Here is a 20,626-nt window from a genome sequence, read left to right on the forward strand (position 1 = left end):
TACTGCTGAGGTTGGATGGAGTTTCAATGTGAAAGGTTAAAAAAAATCAGGAGCTCAGTCTCAAAAATAAATCAATTAAAAGACTGAGGTTTGATTCACTTAGATGAACCATGCGGGCGAGTAGCAAACCTTCACATAGTGCCCCTGTTAATCCATTCATGGAGACCAATTGCTACACCTCTTTATCTTTGACGAGCTATATGATGAACCAACTCAACCAAATATTGTAAACAAATTGATTAAAAAAACTAAGCACATTTTGCCACTATTCAGTTTCAGTTAGTTTTGTTGTAACTCTAGTTTTTAATTTTTATTTCAGTTACAAACATCGCCTTTTTCATTGCCTAGTTTTCCTTAAATATAATAACCCATTACTGGTCCGACATTGTAATTTCTTTTTTCAAAAAAACAAAACAAAAAAGGAGCAAGTTGTTAAAATGTATATTTTTATTATTTCTTAAGGAGCTAGGAAAAAGTAAACCAAAGAATTTTTTAACATAGGTTTATACAAAGCAATTGAAGTCAGGAAGCAGAGACATTATGCAATATGGCAAGAGGGACAAGATAAAAAAAGAAGGTCTTGTGTCTTCCAAAGTCTTGGTAACTAGGAGAGGTTCCCTTAAACAACTGACTCAAGTGTGTGCTGGATACTGCATGGGTTATGGTTATATCGACTGGAGGCAAAATCTCATGGCTCCAGTGTGGCAAATTCAGCTCCTTCAGAGTCAGAATCTCAACGATGACAGAAACACTCAAAAAAATAATATTACAACGGTGACATGAATATAAAATAGGCAAATTACAGATGGTAATTACAGATGAATTACAGAACAACACCGTGCTCCTTCAGCTGAGGTGCAAAACAAACAGAAAGGTTAGGGGTTGGCATGCTGTTAAACGGGGGGGGGGGGGGGGGGAGCTAGAACAAACTCTTCGCTTGTGGAAACCACAATATACAGGGTGATTTTTAACATCAGTCAAAACAAAATAACTTAATGTAAATACAAAATAATTTCAAACCTCAAAAACTACAGGGAAGATGTACGGAAAATGTTACAACTTCTTTTTTGTTTCTGCTTATAACAAACATATTCTTAAAGTGTGGTCTTGGGTATGACTATAACCATTCAAGTGTCAACGGTTGGGTCTGTTTCACCAACATCATCATACATAACCTCTTTACCAGTATATGTATCGGCCCAATCTGGAGGACGCAAGTACCCAGAGGGAAGCCCTTCAAGTATTTGTATGTGGTTATTGTTTTTTTTGTTTTTTTGCCTTAATCAAATCAAATCAAATCAATTTCTGCACAATATCAAAAGAACCCCAAGAAAAACAAAAGAGGAAAAGAAAAAGAAAAACTAAAACATCAACGTCATCATTTGTGAGATTGTATTTGCTTAACAGTCCACCAGGGGGTGCTGTTGACCTTGTTGTCAGAGCTGAGGAACAAAAACCTAACAAAGAATGGAAGAGTATTTGAGTTATTTCCACGTGTTTGCAGTCTGCGAGATGGTCGAGCGCGAGGGGATCATTCCCAGCAGGTACTCCCTCTGACGAGCGTCCACAGTGGCGGACATCTTGTGACCCGTCAGGCTGGGGTTCACGTAGGCCATGGTCACCCCTGTGAACATGCAACAAAATATCAGGTCAGTGTTTGGATCAAGTAGCATGTGGTCGGTTTAAGACTTTTAAGAGTTGCATGAGGGGAAAAAAGCAGTTTAACTTAGTGCGACACCTGGATATTTAGCCACACGTCCCCACCACAGAGTTCGGATAAGAATTGGAAGTAGGACGGAAGTAACCTCGTCTCCAAGGCAACTCAGCTGGTTGCAAAAAGAACTCGCGTTGAATACAAGTCTATGGGAAATTTAGCTTCACTTTTCACATTTTCCTGAGGAGTTCATGGTTTAAGCTCTTTGTCAATACATGTAAATAACTGTGTTCCTACTGATAGGAAAACAGATGATAAACACAGCTCATATGAGTGGACAGTGCTGGCATCATCCAATCGGTGTCATTTGTTTCGCAACCAGAAGATTCCAACCATTTTTTTTAATATACAGTCTGTTCTCCACACCACACTCTAACGCAATCATTTATTTTCACTCTCGGGTATAGAAGTGACACCCAGGAGAAACAATAAAAAGATAAACCACCAGACAGAGGAACTACAGTGGGAAGATGGAGACCATCTGCTGAGGGGGAGCTGGAGAGTACGACTGCCTTGTCCAAAAAGCATTTCCTCCTGAATGTTTCTTAACAGTTTTTGTCTAATATGTGATTACAAGTGAGAAATATATCTTGGTAAACGATGCCTTAAAAAGGTCCAGTGTGTAAGAATTAGTGACATCTGAAAGGTGGACTCCTCTGCTCGCCCGTCTCTTTCCCAAGCGCTTGAAGGAACGATGGTGGCTCTGCTGTTTCCTCCATCTTCTTTGTCAGTTTAAGCATGAGGATGACGTGGGCAGAGCCGTTCTCGTTTGTTTGTGTTGTAAGACTCCACCTCAAAATGCAAAACGTACCCTCTAGTCTAGCTGAAATCAAATAGTACAGCTCAAATAGTACATTTGAAAAAAATCTTATTCTAAGGGTACAAAAAAAGCAAATGTTCACAACATAACAACTACATTTCTACCAATAAACCCCCCAGATGTTACACACTGGACCTTTAACACGAGCGAATTGAAATTTAGTATTTGAAAGGACTGCTTTGGGACCAGACAGGAGTTTGAAAGAGAGCAGGTTTCAGGCGCCAGAGTTGGGCTGGCATTCATGTGAGTCTACCTTTGTTGCTGTTGCTCTGCTTCTTCCATGCAGCGGATGATGCACTACCTCCGCTGATATTCCTGCCGCCGCGGAATCCACTGCTGCTCACCTTTGAACTCTGGACAGAACGCTGGGAAACATGGGCATGCTTACCTGGCCGGCTGACCAAGGCTGCGGCCGCCACTGCACTCTGCAGCTGGGAGGAGGAGGAGAAGGAATGGGGGACACCCCTCATCCCCACTGATGAGCCGCCGTGGGAAAGCTGGCCCTCAGAACTCTGCGGGGTTTTGAGACACACAGAGAGGGGGGGGTTTGGACTCACCGGGGCCGATGATTGCATAAATGTTTCTTGAAGACAAAAAAAAAAAGATTCCTACCTGCTTAATGGAGTGATGGTGAATGATGTTGGCTGCTCGACTGGCCTGGTGGTGGTGCTGCAGGGAGGACGCTCTGGCCTGCACCTGTTTCAGATGCTGAGACACCAGCTGCTCTGCCTTCATCTGTGAAGATGTCGACGAAGAGGACGAGGAGCTACTGTGGGAGACGGGCGAGGACGCCTGCTGAATGATCCGCTGCTCGATTTCCTGCTCTTGTTGCAGCGCTTTAACAAACGCAGCTTTCAGCCTGCTGGTATGCTCCGCTTTCAGAGCCTTTTTCTGATTGGACGACATGCAGTCTTCACAGAGCATTGTTCCACCTTTACTCTTGTCTTGCCTCCAGCGGCAGGTGAAGTCCGTCTTGCACTGACTACAGATGAAAGGCTCTTTGACAACGGTCTTGGACAGTGCTACACCTGTCTTTCCTGGATGGACGCAGATACACACACAGACATATTAATAGACTAATAGGGACGATAAAAGAAGGATAACGCCTATTTTCATCTCTTTTAACTGATCATCACAACTTGTACGCTTTGCCGGTTTACAACCTACTAAGTCGTGTGTGAACTAAAACTTCATAAAGTCACTCGAGTTGTTCTAGTTGCCCTTTTTCTTTTTCAGAGGGGAGTTTAAGTTTAAGAGCTGAAGTGAGCAGTTTAGGAAAAGTCTGGACACTGACAATCATAACAGTTTAAACCACATATGTCAAACTCAAGGCCCGGGGGCCAGATGTGGCCCGGCACGTCATTTTATGTGGCCCGCAAGTGATTCATTGGTCTTAAAAATCTGTGTTAAAATAGGTCTATGCTGCTTAAAGGCATGCGTTGACCATAAACTACATTTCCATCGCGGACCGGGTTACATCTATAATGCATCATATTTGTAACTTGAATAAGAAACAAATACAGAAAGTTATTTAGCAATATGTTACGGCGTAGTTACCTTTATTTTACATTATATTTGGTTATATTTAGTTACATTTATTCTGTATGAGAGTTACATCTGGCCCTGTGAGGGTAACTATTATGATGATGTGCCCCTAAGTGAAAATGAGTTCGACACCCCTGTTTTAAAGGATATAATGGAGGATAAATATAGAATCTCAATTTTGTTGCATTGTTCTTTAAGTACATATTAAATGAAAGGATCTATGTGTCATTATACAACGGAAATTGCATGGTCAGATGGCCTGTAATCCTAAAACCTTTGCAAAAGTTAACTATCTATTTCACGGGGTGTTAACGGCCCCCATCAAATTTATTTCAAGGGCAATTTCTGATATTTTAGGGGCATTTTGCTTCAGAGAGCCACTGATCGTCTCCCGTGGTCCTGACAAAGAGGAATATTAAATTCGATCTAAATAATAGGCAGTAAAATAAAAAATCCCTGTTTGAAACAAATCCCCAGAGCGATATCACAAAAATGATGTTTGCCAATATATTCTGTTTACTGCCATATGAACACAAACGAGAATCCTCATAATTGAGAGGCCAGATTGTAAAAGTTTTTACCTCTATGGATAGTATCCAGCAGATTCTGGACCACTTCCTCTAGTCCTACCAGGTAGATGAACTCATTATTGGCTGCTGAGGGCAGGAAGTTGAACTCTGGGGCGGGGGGCTTGGGCGGCGGGATCTCCAAGAGGGTCTTTTCCAGTTGTTTCCGCAGCGCAAGTTTAGCCGCGGCTTGGCGACTGGCCGGGGAGTCGTTCACACTGACCCCAGACACACTGCCGCCTCCTGAGGGGGAGCCTTTCATATTGACTGCCGATGCCTTTTGAAGAAGAAGCAAAGATGAAGAAGACTAAGTGATAAAGCCTAAATGATAAAACGTGCACACGTTAGCTTTCTTTATTAAACTTGGAAGTATCTGACCGTTACTGACCAGCATGTTAGCACTATTTCCAACTCTGATGAGGCCAGACTGGACTAAGCCTCTCTGGCCCTGTAATGCAGTGGTTGGGGTCCTGGGGCCCAAAATTAGAGGAGGGGGACCTGAACCTCCAGAGGCTGCCGACAACTGCTGCTGCTGATGCTGACGGAGAGCCTGGATCGGTTGTGGAGACACAGAGATGAGAGGGAAGACACAGGGACGTCAAACACAGAGAGAGTGGAGGACAAGAAACGGACATCAAATGCATCACGGAGGAAGACAGAGAGAGAGAGAGAGAGATTGTGAGTTTGAAGCTTCACTTTAGTTTGAAGTCGGCCATTGTTTACAAATCAAAATCGCACTTTGAAAAAAAACGCAATTAACAAAACTGATCTCATCTGATCTCATGTGTTGTTGTTTCTTTTTCTTTTATCATTTAAATTGTTCTATTATTGTTTTTGTACTTTACAGAGAGCAAGGCAACAAAACTGTCAACGGCTCAACTCCACCACGACATCCATCTCTGTAAGTGCACATATATTCGTATAGTGTTAGAATTGAAGTTGAATGTTTGGCATTGTGGTTTTTTTTTTGTCTGATGTTGATTAGAGAAAGAAAAAGTTACAGACACGACTCTAGGTCTGTTTTCAGATAATCACGAGTTCATTTTGTGTTGGTCTCGCAATCACGTCAATCTGACGATTTTTGAGAAATGTCTTGCTTTGCGATTTCGACTGAAAGAGCTTTTGTGCTTCAGTACGACATTTTTAACTGAAGCACTGGCGATCCGTTTTTTATTTTTCCTTCTCCATACATTACTTGAAGAGAAGAGACATTGGACTTAGACACCTCTCTTTATGATAAGCATTTGTTGTACTCTCACGCCAAGTAAAAAAAAAAAAACTGTTCATTTGTGCACTGTACATTCAAAAGTTTGGGGTCACTTAGAAATTTCCTTATTTTTTGAAGGAAAATCACTGAATATCACATTAAATGAATCCGAAATACACTCTATACATTGTTAATGTGGTAAACGACTATTCTAGCTGCAAGCGTCTGGTTTTTAAAGGAATATGTACTAAGGTGTATAGAGGCCCATTTGCAGCAACCATATCCCCAGTGTTCTACATTGTGTTTGCTAATCGTGTTAGAAGGCTATTGGATGATTAGAAAACCCTTGAAAACGCATGTGCAATGATGTGATGAATTGTTTGATGAATATTAGTGTGACTTTTAATGTGAAACACAACAAAACTTCTATAGGTGACCCCAAACTTTTGAACGGTAGTGTATATGTTGTGTTCACTCACCACTGTGGTTCTCACGGCGTGAAAGGAGGAGGATGTTGAACCACAGGTGACACACTCGAGCGTTAAACGTCTATATTGTTGTGTAGAGAGCTACGTCTCTTTGAGTTCTACAGTTTACAGTTTCTATAGTTGAGTTCTATGAGTTAATTTAGAGCCCGTCAGCTTCGACCCGTGTCGACGTTCCTCCATGACTCACCGTTGCCCCTCCAATCAGAGATGGGATGATGATCTGGGATCCGTGTTTGGACGACACCTGATGTCCTCCTCTCAACAGTGGCGGAGGGATGACCGTGCCCGAACTCCTGCCCGTCAAGACCTTGTCAGAGAAAACCATTGACCGTCAGAGAGAGAGAGAGAGAGAGTGTGAACCACATTGTGAGGATGTGTGATGTTCGGGCACTGACCTGCTGAGAACCTTTACTGCTTGCAATCGTTCCTCGAATTAAAGGAGGAGGAGCAGAGGAGCCGGACAGACCTGAGGGCTGTAAAAAAAAAACAAAAAAAAAAACAGAGAACTATATTAGTACCAATAGAACGCTTAAAATGGAGGCTTGTGTTACAGGCATGTTTGACCATTTACCTTCTGGAGAGTGTCCCTCTGTATCTGGCTCTGTCGGAGTTTCTTCAGGAGAACCAGCTTGGCCTCCTCCAGTCTCAACTCCTCCTTCAGCTGCTTGATGATTTGCTCCCTTTCCGCTGGGCTGCTCTTCTACAGCCACAGATCATAAAAATCACTCACACCAAGTCACTGAATACCTCATCCCAATACCAGTCAACACCCAGATTACCAGCCACGTTATTCTAATCCAGTTCGTCACAGATCAGATTTGACCGATTGGACTATCCACCTCAAACAACGCGCGTGTGCACAAATACCTTTTTGCATGCGTCAACAGAAAATGTCACATTTTTGAGACCACTCTGTATTGAAGCGGGAGATATGCAACATAAGATTAACCATTATATATTTCCCAAAGGAGAAATTCAGAAATGGAGGGTGGTACAGCAAATTTGCGAGTGAGATTTAGCTCTAGACGACGTCCACAACGCACTATGATGATGTCTTGCATACAATTCTCCTATGAATCTGGACAAACAAAAATCTGGTCAGCCTGGTAATCGTGTAGTTTTACGTTTCTGGGTCTCACCATGAGGAGGTCCGTGTCCAGGTCCTTAATGTGGCTCAGGCCATTCATGGGAGGACTTGGGGAGTCATTATCCGACAAGATGATCACATCATCGTCTTCAGAGGATGGAGGGTGCTCCCTTTTTATACTGTTGGACATGAGCGAGAAAATCACAATATTGAAAAGTCAAACACTGGTGCTGTACAGCGTGAACAAAAAAAACAGGATTGTATCAGGAAATGATCAGTTCCGGCTATAATTACATTTTGTCCATCCACTTTTTTATACTTTTATTTCCTCTTAAGTAGATTTAAGTTAAGACATCAGGCTCTAATGGCTGTTTTACTGTAACACTAAGATACACACACTCATACTCCTAAATTTCTGCTGAATAAGGTAAGGTTTAAGAACATCATATGGCTACTTGAGGCAAGGCAGAGGAGTGCAATTTAACTGGCTTGAATATTAGAATTCCTCACATCTGCTCCTCAACCACAATCTTAATTTATGACTAAAGGTCAATCGAGCAAGCCCAGACGTCTCGCCGCCAACTTCTCTTCATGTTGATGCAACTCCAACACATCAGTCTTGAACAACAAAAAGATTAAAGCTACTCTCTATAGGTTTTAGAGTCACAATGTGATGGAAGAGAGGACAAACTCGACGATTATGGAAAGGATTGACGGTAATTCTCCTCCCGACAATATCACGCGATTTTCCACTTAATTCCTAAAACCTCTAATATGCAGTGCTCAACTGCATACTATCCCCAAGCGTAGATGATAGTGGTGGGAATCACCAGAGACACCGCGATACGAAATGATCACAATATTGCAAAACACTGAGTATTTGCGACTTCATATTGTGATATACTCACACAACAGCTCGAGTGAGAGTGAGCACTAATCCACAAAAAGTTTAAGGGTTTTTGTGTGACATCAGTTTAAAGCATATATGGTCACACTTTAGATTAGGGAACACATATCCACCATTAACTAGGTGCTTACTAACATATATAAGTTGCATACTAGCCCTTTATTAGTAATCATTAAGCACGTATTAACACCTTATTCTACATAACCTTATTCTATCGCTATTACGACATTAATTAAGTTTTTTCCTACATAAGGTGTTAATACGTGCTTAATATTTACTAATAAAGGACTAGTATGCTACTAATATGCATGTTAGTAAGAACCTAGTTAATGGTGTGTTCCCTAATCTAAAGTGTTACCCAATATATGCAGAAATAAATAAATCGATGCTTGGTGTCCCAAAAGCGATATATCTCCTTGCGATGTTTCACTGTATGAGTAATGTGAAATATAAAAAAAACAACGGTTGCCTTGTCACTATGCAGATCATGCATTTTCATGAGGCATAAGAAGTCGTTCAAGTCAAAGCATGACAACATGAGGCTTGTCTCTCCATCCTGGTGTGTGTGTGTGTGTGTTCGTCTCTCCTCGGGGGTTTAGCTACATCATCACTTCCTGTGGATTAATCACTTCACTTCCAAAGTCACATGACCTTAAAGTCATCGTCACGTGACACGCTCACTTTTCCTCCCGTCGTCCTCCTCCCCCCCCCCTCCCCTCACTGTTCCTTCCACTGTGGGAACCATAGCAACGACCGGCTAGAACCGGTTTGTGACACACGGCTTCATTTTGTTTTTTTTAGGGTTCAGGTGGTGAGTGGGGCAAAATGGAGGTGGACTGAGCCACGAAGTTAAACATCATCACCTCTGAGCACAGCAACCCCCACCTCCTCCACCCTCACACCCCTCAAACCCCCATACACAGTTTTAAAAACATCAGGGGAATAAAAGTAGTTTGAGACATTTGTTTTAGTTTCTAATCGTCACTTATCCCTTAGTAAGTTCCCATAATTTAATTGTTTGAAAAAAGCCAGTGATCGGATGTTCCTTTAAGCACCCCAAAATCTGTAATTCCATTATGACTCAAATACACAGCATCACACATTTATTCACACACTTTTGACATGCGCAAAATTGTAAAAGAGGAAGTTTCACGTCCACCTGTATCCACTGCTTGTCTCCTTGCTGTGCACCGCTGATTTCATTTCCCTCCTCTCTCATATCGGTGACATTCATTTGGTCTATTAGTCTTTTTTTTTCTTCTTTTAAATGAAAAGAAATGACTATTTTGCTTCTTCCATTCTCGCAGTTCTGTGTTCAGACTGGCAATGTCCTGCAATGTTTCGATCAGTTCCCATTCATATTAAAAGTGTAATTGTGTCACGTTTACTTAGAGCACAGTCACATGATAACACGAAACAGGAAGTCGCTCAGTCGATCATTGTCGTTAACCACACAACTTGATCGGAATGAAATGTCTTTCCAAATAAGCCGAAAGCAGCCGAGTATTTGGATTTGCACGTTTACAAGAAGCATTTTTATTGCGATCAGGCTTTTATTCTGATTATCTGCGTCCATGTAAACAGTGTATTTGTGAGTGTGCCTATATTTAATATAATTAATAAACCTATGGCATTTAGTGTTAAGATTGTAGTTGTGGCAATAAATAAATCAACATATGGACCCTAGGAGGCCTAAAAATATTGGATATTGAGGACGGATTTGCGTTACCAGATGTAAAACAATGTGGCCAGTCTCCCCTTCAGTTTCCTGTACCATCACATCATTGTTTTTTTCTGACCTTGTGTGTTGTTTTTAAATTAAAAGTATATATATATATTTTTTTTTGTAATGAAGCGTTCCTTACCCTTTGGACGTGCTCATGTCCACAGGCTGCTCTCCCGTCGGAACTTCCACTTTAATGGTGGCCTTCACCTCGCCTGCAGCCAGCATGCCACTGGATGCCTTTGGCTCTGTCGGTCTGGCCCGGCTCCTTGTATCTATTGCCGACTCCATCTTGTTGACTTTACTGTTGCAGTCAGTCTGATTGTCTGATTTGGTTTCATCTGTGTGTGTTTCGGCCATGTGTGTTTCGGCCGTGTGTGTTTCGAGCGGGTGTGTTTCGGCCGTGTGTGTTTCGGCCGTGTGTGGTTCAGCTGTGCGCTGTCCTTTGGTCAGCTCTTGATCCTCCTTCACCTGCTGGGAGGCCAATGGTAACACTAAAGGTAACTGCAGCCGGCTCTGCTCTAGCTCCATCTCTGATTCGGTGCTAGTAGTCCTGTTCTGACCGTCCTGCAGTAAAACAGGGTCGGGTTTTGGTTCAGATTGCGCTTGTGCGGCGTCTCCGGAAAGGTCCAATTTAGGCTTTTTGCTTTCATTTTCAGTATCTGAGGTTTCTCCAGAGTGTGAAACAACCTCCTTCTCCAGTGCCCTCTTCTGGCTCCTTGTCTGGCGGACAGCCTCCTCAGACATCCCCTGCAGAAAAAAAGAAGAAATAACTTATCTTGACTGTAAATTGATACAGGAACAAAGCTGAAGGTCAGGTCCCACAGACCAGAGTCATTCTTTTTCATGTTTCATCAGAACAGCCAAGCCTCAAACCTGGAAATAATATTGCCATATGTAATCTGTAAACAAGTTTAAGTGCATTAGTAGCACTGACAGGAGCCAACACGACCCAATCCCTATGTATATTTATGTCAAAAGGTTAATATGGTCAACACATTATGAAAGGGCCAATTCATTCAAGAATGATGATACTTCCGAAACAAAATCCAAAGTCTGAATTGCAGTCCTTCTTCCCAAAAGAATATGAATGACAAAAATATAGGACAATATTGTGATAAGCAGCCAACAAACAACAACTATTAATTTTTATGTAAAAAAACGTACTCCTGCCAATGTTTTAGGACCTTGTGAGATGGAGATTAATGGGGTTGTAATGACCTCAGTGAAACACTCAGCATGTTCCTTCCTAAGGTTGTCTCAGATAGTCAAATACATTTGTCTTATCGGCCGTGGATGTGTCCACTGTTGGCAGAAAAAGGTTGCCGTGACGTAACATGATTGTACTCACTGGTACTGCTTTTAACTGGTTTCAATTTTAACTTACTGATAGAAATGTTATTGTAAACATGATCAAGTCGTTTTCTCTGTGCTATAGATTAAACTCTGGTGTAGCACAGGGATCCATTTTAGGCCCCAGACCTTTTAATATGTACTCGCTTGGCGATGTCATGACCCAGTTGATACCATTTTCAACTGCTTTTTAGACGTCTTGGATGGCAGAGAATTCTCTTCAGCTCAACCAGAGACTGAAGTCAGTAATGGGGTCAACCAAGACCAAGTGAATGCATAACTGCAAGCACAGGCCATTCATTCAGCTAAGATACAAATCTGGGTCGTTTTGTTTTAAATCATATAGGAACGTTTCCAGAGTACACCCTTTTGTTTCACAAGCCAGTGCAGAGACTATGATTCATGCGTTACCACTTGTAGAATTCATAATTGCAATGCTCTTCTTCCTGGTCTTCCCAAAAAAGTATGTCAATTTCAGTTCTTATAAAACAATGCTGCACATAATATTATGTTGACAAGAACTAGACAGAGACCACACACACACACAACAGCCATATTGCAGTCCCCGTTTTAGTTTTTAAAGCTCTTGGTCCTTCTTATCTTTTCAATTTACTACAATTGTATTGCATTTCTAATTTATTTGCATTTTTGATCTATCCATTTTCTCTACAGATCCTTCGTCACGTTTGATCAAATCTGGTCTTGGTTGCATCTATTGAGGTATGTGAATGTTTATTGTGTTGTATTTTATAGGTACAAAAAAGTGCTATGTAAAAAATGATGAAAAAAGTAAAATCCCAACCCCTACGACTGACAGAGCTGTAACTGATAACCCTCCTGCTGAACATTTCTGATTGTGTCTTTCACTCAGAACTGAAGCAGAAAATAATGACCTTGAATGAGTGGCAAAAGAGTCATGGTTACCAGACAAAACATGGCCAAGATGTTGACATATTTCAAAACATCCAATTATCCAAATTTGAGTCTAAACCAAAAACCAAAGGAAGAGAAGGGAAACTGAATAAGGAGTTCTCAGTAAGTACTCTGTGTACGTAACAAAGGGGGGGGTAAGCTACAGATCACTTGACTGCAACAACATTATCTTGTGAAGAGGGTAAACACTGCAGCAAGACATCAAACAGCTGGAAGAACACAACGTCGTAATCAAATTTTACTGGAGCATGATTTTTGTTCAAATATTCATAATGACCAGTGACGAGGAATACAAGTTATTTATCATGCGGAAGTGAAAGATTTCTTATTTATTTCAAAGACTATCTTGTGTATAATAACCTCCATTTTTCTGGCATCAAAGAGATCTGCGATGGTCTTATTTCCATTTAACTAAAAATTCAGAATGAATCCAGAGCCATCATGTACAGCAGCTTGTTGTGTCAGACAGAGGTGTGTGTGTGTCTGTGTGTGTGTGTGTGTGTGTGTGTGTGTGTGTGTGTGTGCGTGCGTGCGTGCGTGCGTGCGTGCGTGCGTGCGTGCGTGCGTGTGTGTGCGCTCCCTGCTGTGTTGAGTCAGAAATGAGAAGGGCTGCAGGAAGATGGTGGAGCACATGGGTCAATACATGTTTACTTTTAGATTTAGATGATGGCCTCCCATGTCATGATGCGACTCTACCTCATGCATTTTCCACATGAGTTTCCACAGAACCATAAATGTATAGTAGACTGTACAATTGAATGAGCTCTCTCTCAAACGTCACTCCGTATCTACACAGGTGTGAAGAAGTGAGAGTTAGTAGGGTTTGAACTTTTGAGCTTATTGCACAACAACTGCAGAACAGAGATGGGCAAATCATTCCCATTTACTGATAAATAGCTATTTGTTCCCATTGTTTTCTGATGTTACTTGCCATTACAATGGTTGTCCAGTTGCACGGTTTGCAACAGTATGCTACTGCTAACTGACCCCGTCTTAGAAAGGTCTGACTTGTTTAATCTCAGTGTGACTAAAACAAAGAAAAGACTCAAGATAACCTGACAGAAACCTGGACAAAGTTATCACATAGGGTGAAAGAACATGTAAACTCCATGCAGAAAGGCCCTCAGTCGGACCAGGGTTGTGAACCCAGGTCTTTTTGCGGCAAGGAAACTCGCCATTACTCCACCGTGTGGCCCCACAGGATTTGAATAACCAGATAAAGTGTAATGCAAATTTCATATCGATGAGATCAAAAACCAAGAAAAGACTTAAACCGAGGGGGTTAAACACATGCACATGCCATCATCGGGTAAACACAGGACATGACTGATTCTCAGAAAAAAAAAAAAAAATTCAGAACATGTTTACTGAATGATCCAGTCATTCCAACTCTGCTGAATACCTTGGTCTGCCCAGCAACGCACAACAGGAAGCCATGTTTTTGTGTTGTTGGGGGGGGGGGGGGCTACCATTAACCCCTGCAACCTGGGCTACTTGTTTTTAACACGCACCACGCATACTCGTACCTCCTCCCCTTCCTGTTCTTGCAATGGTCATAGCGAAGCACACAGACACTCAGCGTCTATGATGTATCTCTACTACAGTATAGAGTGTACACAGAGTCACGATGCAGCATACACAGCAATCATCTGACGCCAGCACTGCCCAAGTTTTTTTATACTCTGACGTCACTCTTGAGATGCACATGACATGACCCTTCCCAGGATTCACTGGGACACACAAAGCACTTTTCCTGAAAACCGGTTTAAACTGGTTGGCTAGTGTGTGTGTGTGTGTGTGTGTGTGTGTGTGAGACTGAGAGAGAAGCTGAAGCTAGTTTTAACCCTTCAGGTGCTGGTGGTTCTACAGCGTCGGCCATTATACAGTATGTGTGTACGTGCAAGAGTGAGTGTGTGTGTGCGCGTGTGAGTGGTTACGTGTGTGCGTGAGTGTGTGGGAGGTGTGATTGTCGCAACAATGGCGTTATCAATTGCGGTGCATACAGCTGTGAAATGATGCTGGTTGAAGAAGTTAGACATGGGGGAACGCAGCCATCCCAAACCCCACTGACACTATCTTTGTAACAGGGGATCTGAATGGCTGACAGGTTTCACATTTCATCTCCACGGCAGTTCACTCACACACACACACATTTCCTTCAAGCACACAAAACACGCACACACACACCAATGATGTGATATGTCCAGTGTGACGCCTCTAAAAGCTGCTAAAACTGAAAGCAAAAGTCACCACAGACAGATCTGACAAACATTTTCATGTGGAACATAAAGAGTTGACATACAGTCACTTCTCGTCACTTTCTATTTTTTATATAATTTTTGTATAGACGCTAAGCACGGGTTAACATGCTGTTAACCCGTTATATAACACTTATATATTTATTTTCAATTAATTTCCTCTCCACATTTTTTTATTTCTCTGTACATATTTAAATTCTATGCAAATGTTTAATTTAATTTTTTTTTTTCTCCGTACAATTTTTATTACATTACAATCACAAGGACGGTCACCATAACGTTGCCCTGACAGATGCTAAAAATGCAAATGAAATAACACTATACCTTATAATCCAGACTACATTGATACTTTCCTTTAGAAAACACTGAAATTCTGCTCCTGATCTCAGGTTTGAAAAGGCAAACAGACGCTGGAGGAATGACGACAGTTACCTGCACTCACTGGCTCTAAGTTAACACTTACTTTTAATTTCAGTTTCACTTAATCGTTGGCCTAATAAAAGAAACCCCTGCTCTGACATTTCACCATGTTTGTTGTTAAGAAATTGTACTTTCTAAAAACTAAGTAAAAAGAAAAACCCACAGGGGAGAGATTTAGCTTATACTAGCACATGCTTGCCCAGTGTACCCGAATAGTCACATTACTCATGATGCATATTTTTAGGTGTGATTACTCACATTACTTCTAAGATGGAGCTGAAACACTCATCTGGATGCAGATGGTTTTCATCTTAAAATGCAGTTTTCAAACGTGTCCATCATGTGATGTAACGGCTGTTGCAGTTTGCCGTCTGTCACTTTAATATTAACATTTCCACTAGGAAAACAACTTCCATTGCCTCAATTGTCTTTGCTAACAAAACACTTTTCCCCGCCCCCTTTAAAAGTGCATTTCCCAGAATGCTTTGGGGTCTTCCATTGTAGGGGTGAGCACAGAACACACGGCGAGATAGCAGCCATGATACGGACATTTCTTTACTGTTTGTACTGTGATAACACGAAGTGTACTTGCTGCATGTTGACTGATGTTGCTTGATAACACGTTGAGGCCACTCACATACATATTGTATTAGAAGTTGTAAATTCATCGTGTGTGAGGATTTCCCCCTGTGAAAATGTAGCTATAACAACTGCATTTTTAAACGTATAGAAAGAGATTAGTTAATAAAATTGCATTAAGGTCAAATCTGTTGGCATCGAATCATGAAAATAAATTTTAGATTAGCATAATTAGATAAGCATCTAAAGAAAAGAAAACAAAGGCTTAATAAAGGCTAATAGAGGAAAAAATACAGTTTTGACTGTGTGCAAAAACTTTGACTGTTAACAACAGTGCATGGAATACTGCTTTGTTAAATTACTTCATAGGAAAAATATCAAAACAGTATAATTTATGATCCAAAATGTGCAATCTAGAAGGATTAAGGAATGAGGACAAGGATAAAAGAATAAGGATGAGAATGAAGGAGAACGCTGAATTGCGAGGAACAAGGGTGAGAAAAGGATTAAACCGAGTAGATGAGAGGATGAGAACTGAGATTAAGAACTGTGAGCAACTATGCTGATGTTATGAATGGATAATCTCGCCATTATCGTGAGATTCCAATAACTAATATTATGTTTATTATCATATTATTAAGATAAACGTAATGTATGTATATTATCTTAAAAACAAAACTTCTTAAACATAGGTGTAAAACGTGTCTATCTGCTGAAGATAGGCTGAGATAATCTGAGTTATTGAACTTCATCACAGGAGCAATGATTATAAGCGCTGATCTAATCAAAGTTAACTCTTCCGTTACCAATTGCTGTGCCATTAAACCGTAGTGATCACATCCACATTATCATATTGCACTGTGCTGGTTCTCCACTCGTGGCGAGTGTGGCTTTCACAGAATACCTGAATATAATTTGGCATCAGGTTTCTCTCACGATCACTATCAGAGGCACTGCTCATAAGAATCTTCAGTTTATCTCCACCCGGCTGCTTTTCTGATCTGTGTCTTCTTTCGTTACCCCCTCGGGTCACTCATGGATTATGTCAACCATCAGCCACGCAGTCGACCCTCAGGAAGGCATGCAGATTCACTATGTCAGGCTGCACATACAGTATGAGTTGTGCATTGTGTTTACCCATTGACAGACCTTTACCCTGTGTATTTTTACTCCACACTATGGTCTCAGGAAACTGCACAGTCATACCACCTTCTGAAATTGCTGCACCAGCAAAATGTTCTTATAAATTACCTGGCTATATGTCTGACTAACTGATGATTACAACGATGGCCCCTCAGCACGACATTAAAAACACACCCACTACATTTACTCATTTAGATGTTAACCTTATAGCCAAAGCTCACATGTGTGGGTCACTGTTCAATTAAATAACCACTCAATGAGTCAGTGTTTTATACAGCTAACACAACTGTCTCCACAAAGTAGCCAGAACAAAAAAAATAAAGAGAAAATGGTTTCCAATATATCTGACAAAATCACATAGGCTTGCCCAAAACAGCTGCCATGTGACCCCTGCTGCCACGTACAGCAGCTTAAAATGTGGCCAGCAGATGACCCTTTGTGGAGCAGTGGCTGATTACACAACACTGGACTGATGTGTGATCAGTGTAACAGGCCTTTCTGAAAGACAACACGCTGAACCTTCTGACTGTCCCCCAGTCTTGTTACTTAAACACCATGGATCCAGTCACTCAGAGGATGAGAGGATGATCAGAGTGTTATGTTGTGGATGTACAACTGATGCACATCTGCCAGGTCAGGTAGATCAGTAATCCAACAGTCAAAGCATTCTCTTCCATGCTTAATGCTGACCAGTTCTGGATAACCCCTTCAACCCCTGTTCTCACCGACAGCTTAACAACGACAGTGTAACAATGCACTTGTTTCGTTCAATGCAAATAACACTTAACAGGTCCTTTGTTCACATGAACAACTAAGTGTTTATTCTGCACGTCCACAAAGAGGCAATAAAATCTCCTAAAAACAGACCACTTCACCAGTGTATCATCCCCAGTCCATGAAGGACTGTAAAGTGCCTGTGTTTTGGAACACAGTTCTAAGTATTATCGTAAGTAAGTTTAAGTAAAACGAAACTTAAGGGACAGGAAATGACATCAGCCACAGAGGCTACTGTGAGCTAACAGCTGTTAGCATTTGGAAAAGTGATAATTTGCAGGCTCCAGCAGGCACATTGCCATCATATATAACATGTATCCACTGGACAGATGCATTCTCTGAGGCTGGAAGTTTGTGTAGAACTCTGTGCTGCACTTTGGAACCAAGAATAGAACTTTTCATGGACTTTGCGAACTTCTGGTTTTCAGATACTGTCGACCTCGCCAGCACTCTCACGTGTTTTACGGACGAAGCGGAGGTCCACGAGACAACAATTCCGGGAATTTGGCGTCTTGTGACGTCCCAATGAGCGTGGAAGTCAACATGGTGTGTTTTATCTCCTGTACTTAGACTGAGGAGGACCACAAAAACATGAGTGAGTCATCTTTTTTCACACTTGGCCGACTGATAGGACCTCCAGAGTCCCAAATATAAGGATTAAAATTATTAAAAAGTTGATTTTGCATACGTCCCCTTGAACTAATGACTGATATAATCTTTCAGGGTTTATGACCAAACTATGATTAATTAAGTCTGATTAGCGCTATGAGAATAATAAAAATAATAGTTGAGTTATTATCTGTGTTGCTGATGAATTAATTTTAATGATTAAAAAAGTATTTGAAGAAGGAATGTGTAAATAAAAAATAAATTAAAAAAAAACTTTGTTTTTGTGTCTTTTAACCACTTTATTTTCTGATGTAAACTCACTACACTTGTGGGGACCAGAGACTGGTCATAATGAGGCATGAACTCATTTGTGAGGCTTAAATTAAGGTTAGGATTAAGATTTGCATTGCATTGTAAATTTAGAGTTTGGTTTCATTTATTATGGTTAAAGTTAGAGATATGGTTTTGGTTCAGTTGGTCAAATGAATGGAAATGAATGTAGAGTCCTCACAAGAATAGCTACACAAAACCTGTGTGAGGGAGCTACAGAGAGACGGTGTGTGTGTGTGTGCGTGTGTGTGTGTGTGTGTTCAGCTTTAAGAAGAGGAAGACTATGGTTGTCACAGAGAGAAGTAGGAAGATTAGCTAGCAGATAGCGGAACCAACACTGGTGCCACTACCAGGGGGCTTAAAGCGGGCATCAGCGGCCACCATTACCGCTGCACCACACAGTACACCATCCAAAACCACAGTCAGCCCTTTAAAAACTAAACCCAGCCCACACAACATGTGCAACCAGCCGGCTTTTTCATTATTGACGCCACCTCAGTGTAAGTGAGCGTGTTATTAGTTAGCGGGTTAGCATTAGCTATATACCCACAAACAAAAACACGGAGCCACTTTAGCTCGAATATAAGCGGTTCGTGCGTGAACCGCAGAGATTGACAGGAAATAAACACCAGAGAGGTCAAAGTACTCCAGCCGGACAGCTGCCCGTCAACGTGTCCAACACAACCAGAACCGAGCCCGGGTCTGTGACCTGATTGCACCCCGATGCGGGACAACCAGCAGCTCAGGAAGGGGACACAAAGTTTCACCGTGCTGCGTTAAAGGTGAGGCTGTGAGTGTCTCACCGGGACTGTTTACCTGAGTGTCCCCTCCCGTGGAAAACCTTCCGAGTCTCAACTCGTAAATTTCACCCTCCGGCCCACGGTATGAGCAGAGCTGAGCTTGCCGCCGCCGACGACGACGTAACGTTTTAATCCTTACCTCATTTAACGACTTCTAAAGACCAAAACCAAGTCCCGGGGTCATATTTACAAACTGCCACGCTCCCTAAAACATAGAATAAAAGACATTTTGGCCAAGCAAAGCCCCCCCTCCTCTCCTCCCGGAGCTCAACCTTTGGCTCTGCGGAGAAGTGTTACTTTTCAACAGCCCATCAGCTTCTTTATCGTCACAGATAGGTGGAGGAAAACCTGGCTCCTCGACGAGTCCGAGAATAAAAGGCTCCCCTCAATCCACTCACTAAAAAACTTCAGCTTCACCTCAGTCAACTTACTCGGTCGCTTTGTCGCTCGTTCTTCGCCGATGGTCGACCAAGGAATGTTTATTCTGCAGTTAACCTCGATAAATCGTTGCTCTTTTGAAATCCTGGGGATATCCTCTTTTTTTCGGCCCTCCCCGCTGCCGCGTCGGTTGCCAAATAATGCGCCTCAACACACATGGAGCCGCTGCGTCCTCTTCAGTGGGCATGCGCACCTCGGCATACCAGGGCGACAGGATCACGTCGTGAAGCCTCTGACCACCGAGGGCCCAAGCAGGACGTCAATGTGAGGGGTCTTGGACTCCACCGGGTGAGCCATGACTACAGCAGTAACCACAAACACCTCCCCTCACACACACACACACAATCACATTAAGTGACAATAATGACCTAGAATAAAGTGAGAAGCATCAAACTGGTCTAAAGTGACAACCTCAAGACTCACAACTTCAAATTGCCCATGGGTGTACTGGATGTGCTTATAAGTCAAATATCAAATGACAGCTGAGAACTGGAGAAAGCACTCAGAGAGCACAAACCTCCACCGAGGCTGCTCAGCTGAAGTGCTGAAACATTCCCCCCTTCTTTAAGGTTAATAAGTGTCACAAACAAAACTGAGTCCATTTCCAGATCGTCACCAAAGTGAAACCCAAATCTGTCCTTTACTTTTTCAGAACAAACAAAGCCATCAAATACATAATCTCCTTGGAGGAGGTGAAGACATGTTGTTTCATGTCACTGGTTATAATTGCAATACACTGATGTTGTAACATTGCATAACTGATAATACTGTACAAGTCAGCGAGACACAGCTGGTGAAGCTGAAGTTACCGTGCCGTCTCAGACCAGCAGGGACCCCCATAGACCCAAGTTCACTGTACGTCTGTGAGTTTCTGGTTATATGATTAACTGCAAATGTGTTAGGAAACTTGTGAACTGATGTACAATCCCAAA

At 41.9% G+C, this 20,626-nt stretch overlaps 1 protein-coding gene across 1 annotated transcript; it reads right to left on the minus strand.

Moving 5' to 3' along the window:
• Nucleotides 1-474: 474 nt before the first annotated feature.
• Nucleotides 475-19,823, minus strand: LOC310926986 (transcriptional repressor p66-alpha-like). Its single transcript, XM_083889219.1, has 11 exons — nt 19,688-19,823; nt 10,200-10,807; nt 7,480-7,606; nt 6,912-7,040; nt 6,736-6,813; nt 6,528-6,647; nt 5,034-5,195; nt 4,661-4,922; nt 3,147-3,571; nt 2,923-3,046; nt 475-1,624 (listed from the first exon to the last, which is right to left on the minus strand). Exons 2-11 carry the CDS (start codon nt 10,802-10,804, stop codon nt 1,485-1,487), a joined length of 2,172 nt encoding a protein of 723 aa, XP_083745345.1. The 5' UTR covers nt 10,805-10,807; nt 19,688-19,823; the 3' UTR covers nt 475-1,484.
• Nucleotides 19,824-20,626: the final 803 nt, after the last annotated feature.

Source organism: Microchirus variegatus (assembly GCF_963457635.1).
Source record: "Microchirus variegatus genome assembly, chromosome: 5".
NCBI classification, from domain to species: domain Eukaryota; kingdom Metazoa; phylum Chordata; class Actinopteri; order Pleuronectiformes; family Soleidae; genus Microchirus; species Microchirus variegatus.

Excerpts from the sequence above, each read along its gene's own strand:
- LOC310926986 (XM_083889219.1), bottom strand. The coding sequence starts at position 10,804 with ATGTCTGAGGAGGCTGTCCGCCAGACAAGGAGCCAGAAGAGGGCACTG. Across the intron at positions 4,923-5,033 it reads GAAATAGTGCTAACATGCTG|GCATCGGCAGTCAATATGAA; the intron begins GTCAGTAACGGT and ends CTTCTTCAAAAG. Across the intron at positions 1,625-2,922 it reads AGCCTTGGTCAGCCGGCCAG|GGGTGACCATGGCCTACGTG; the intron begins GTAAGCATGCCC and ends GCATGTTCACAG.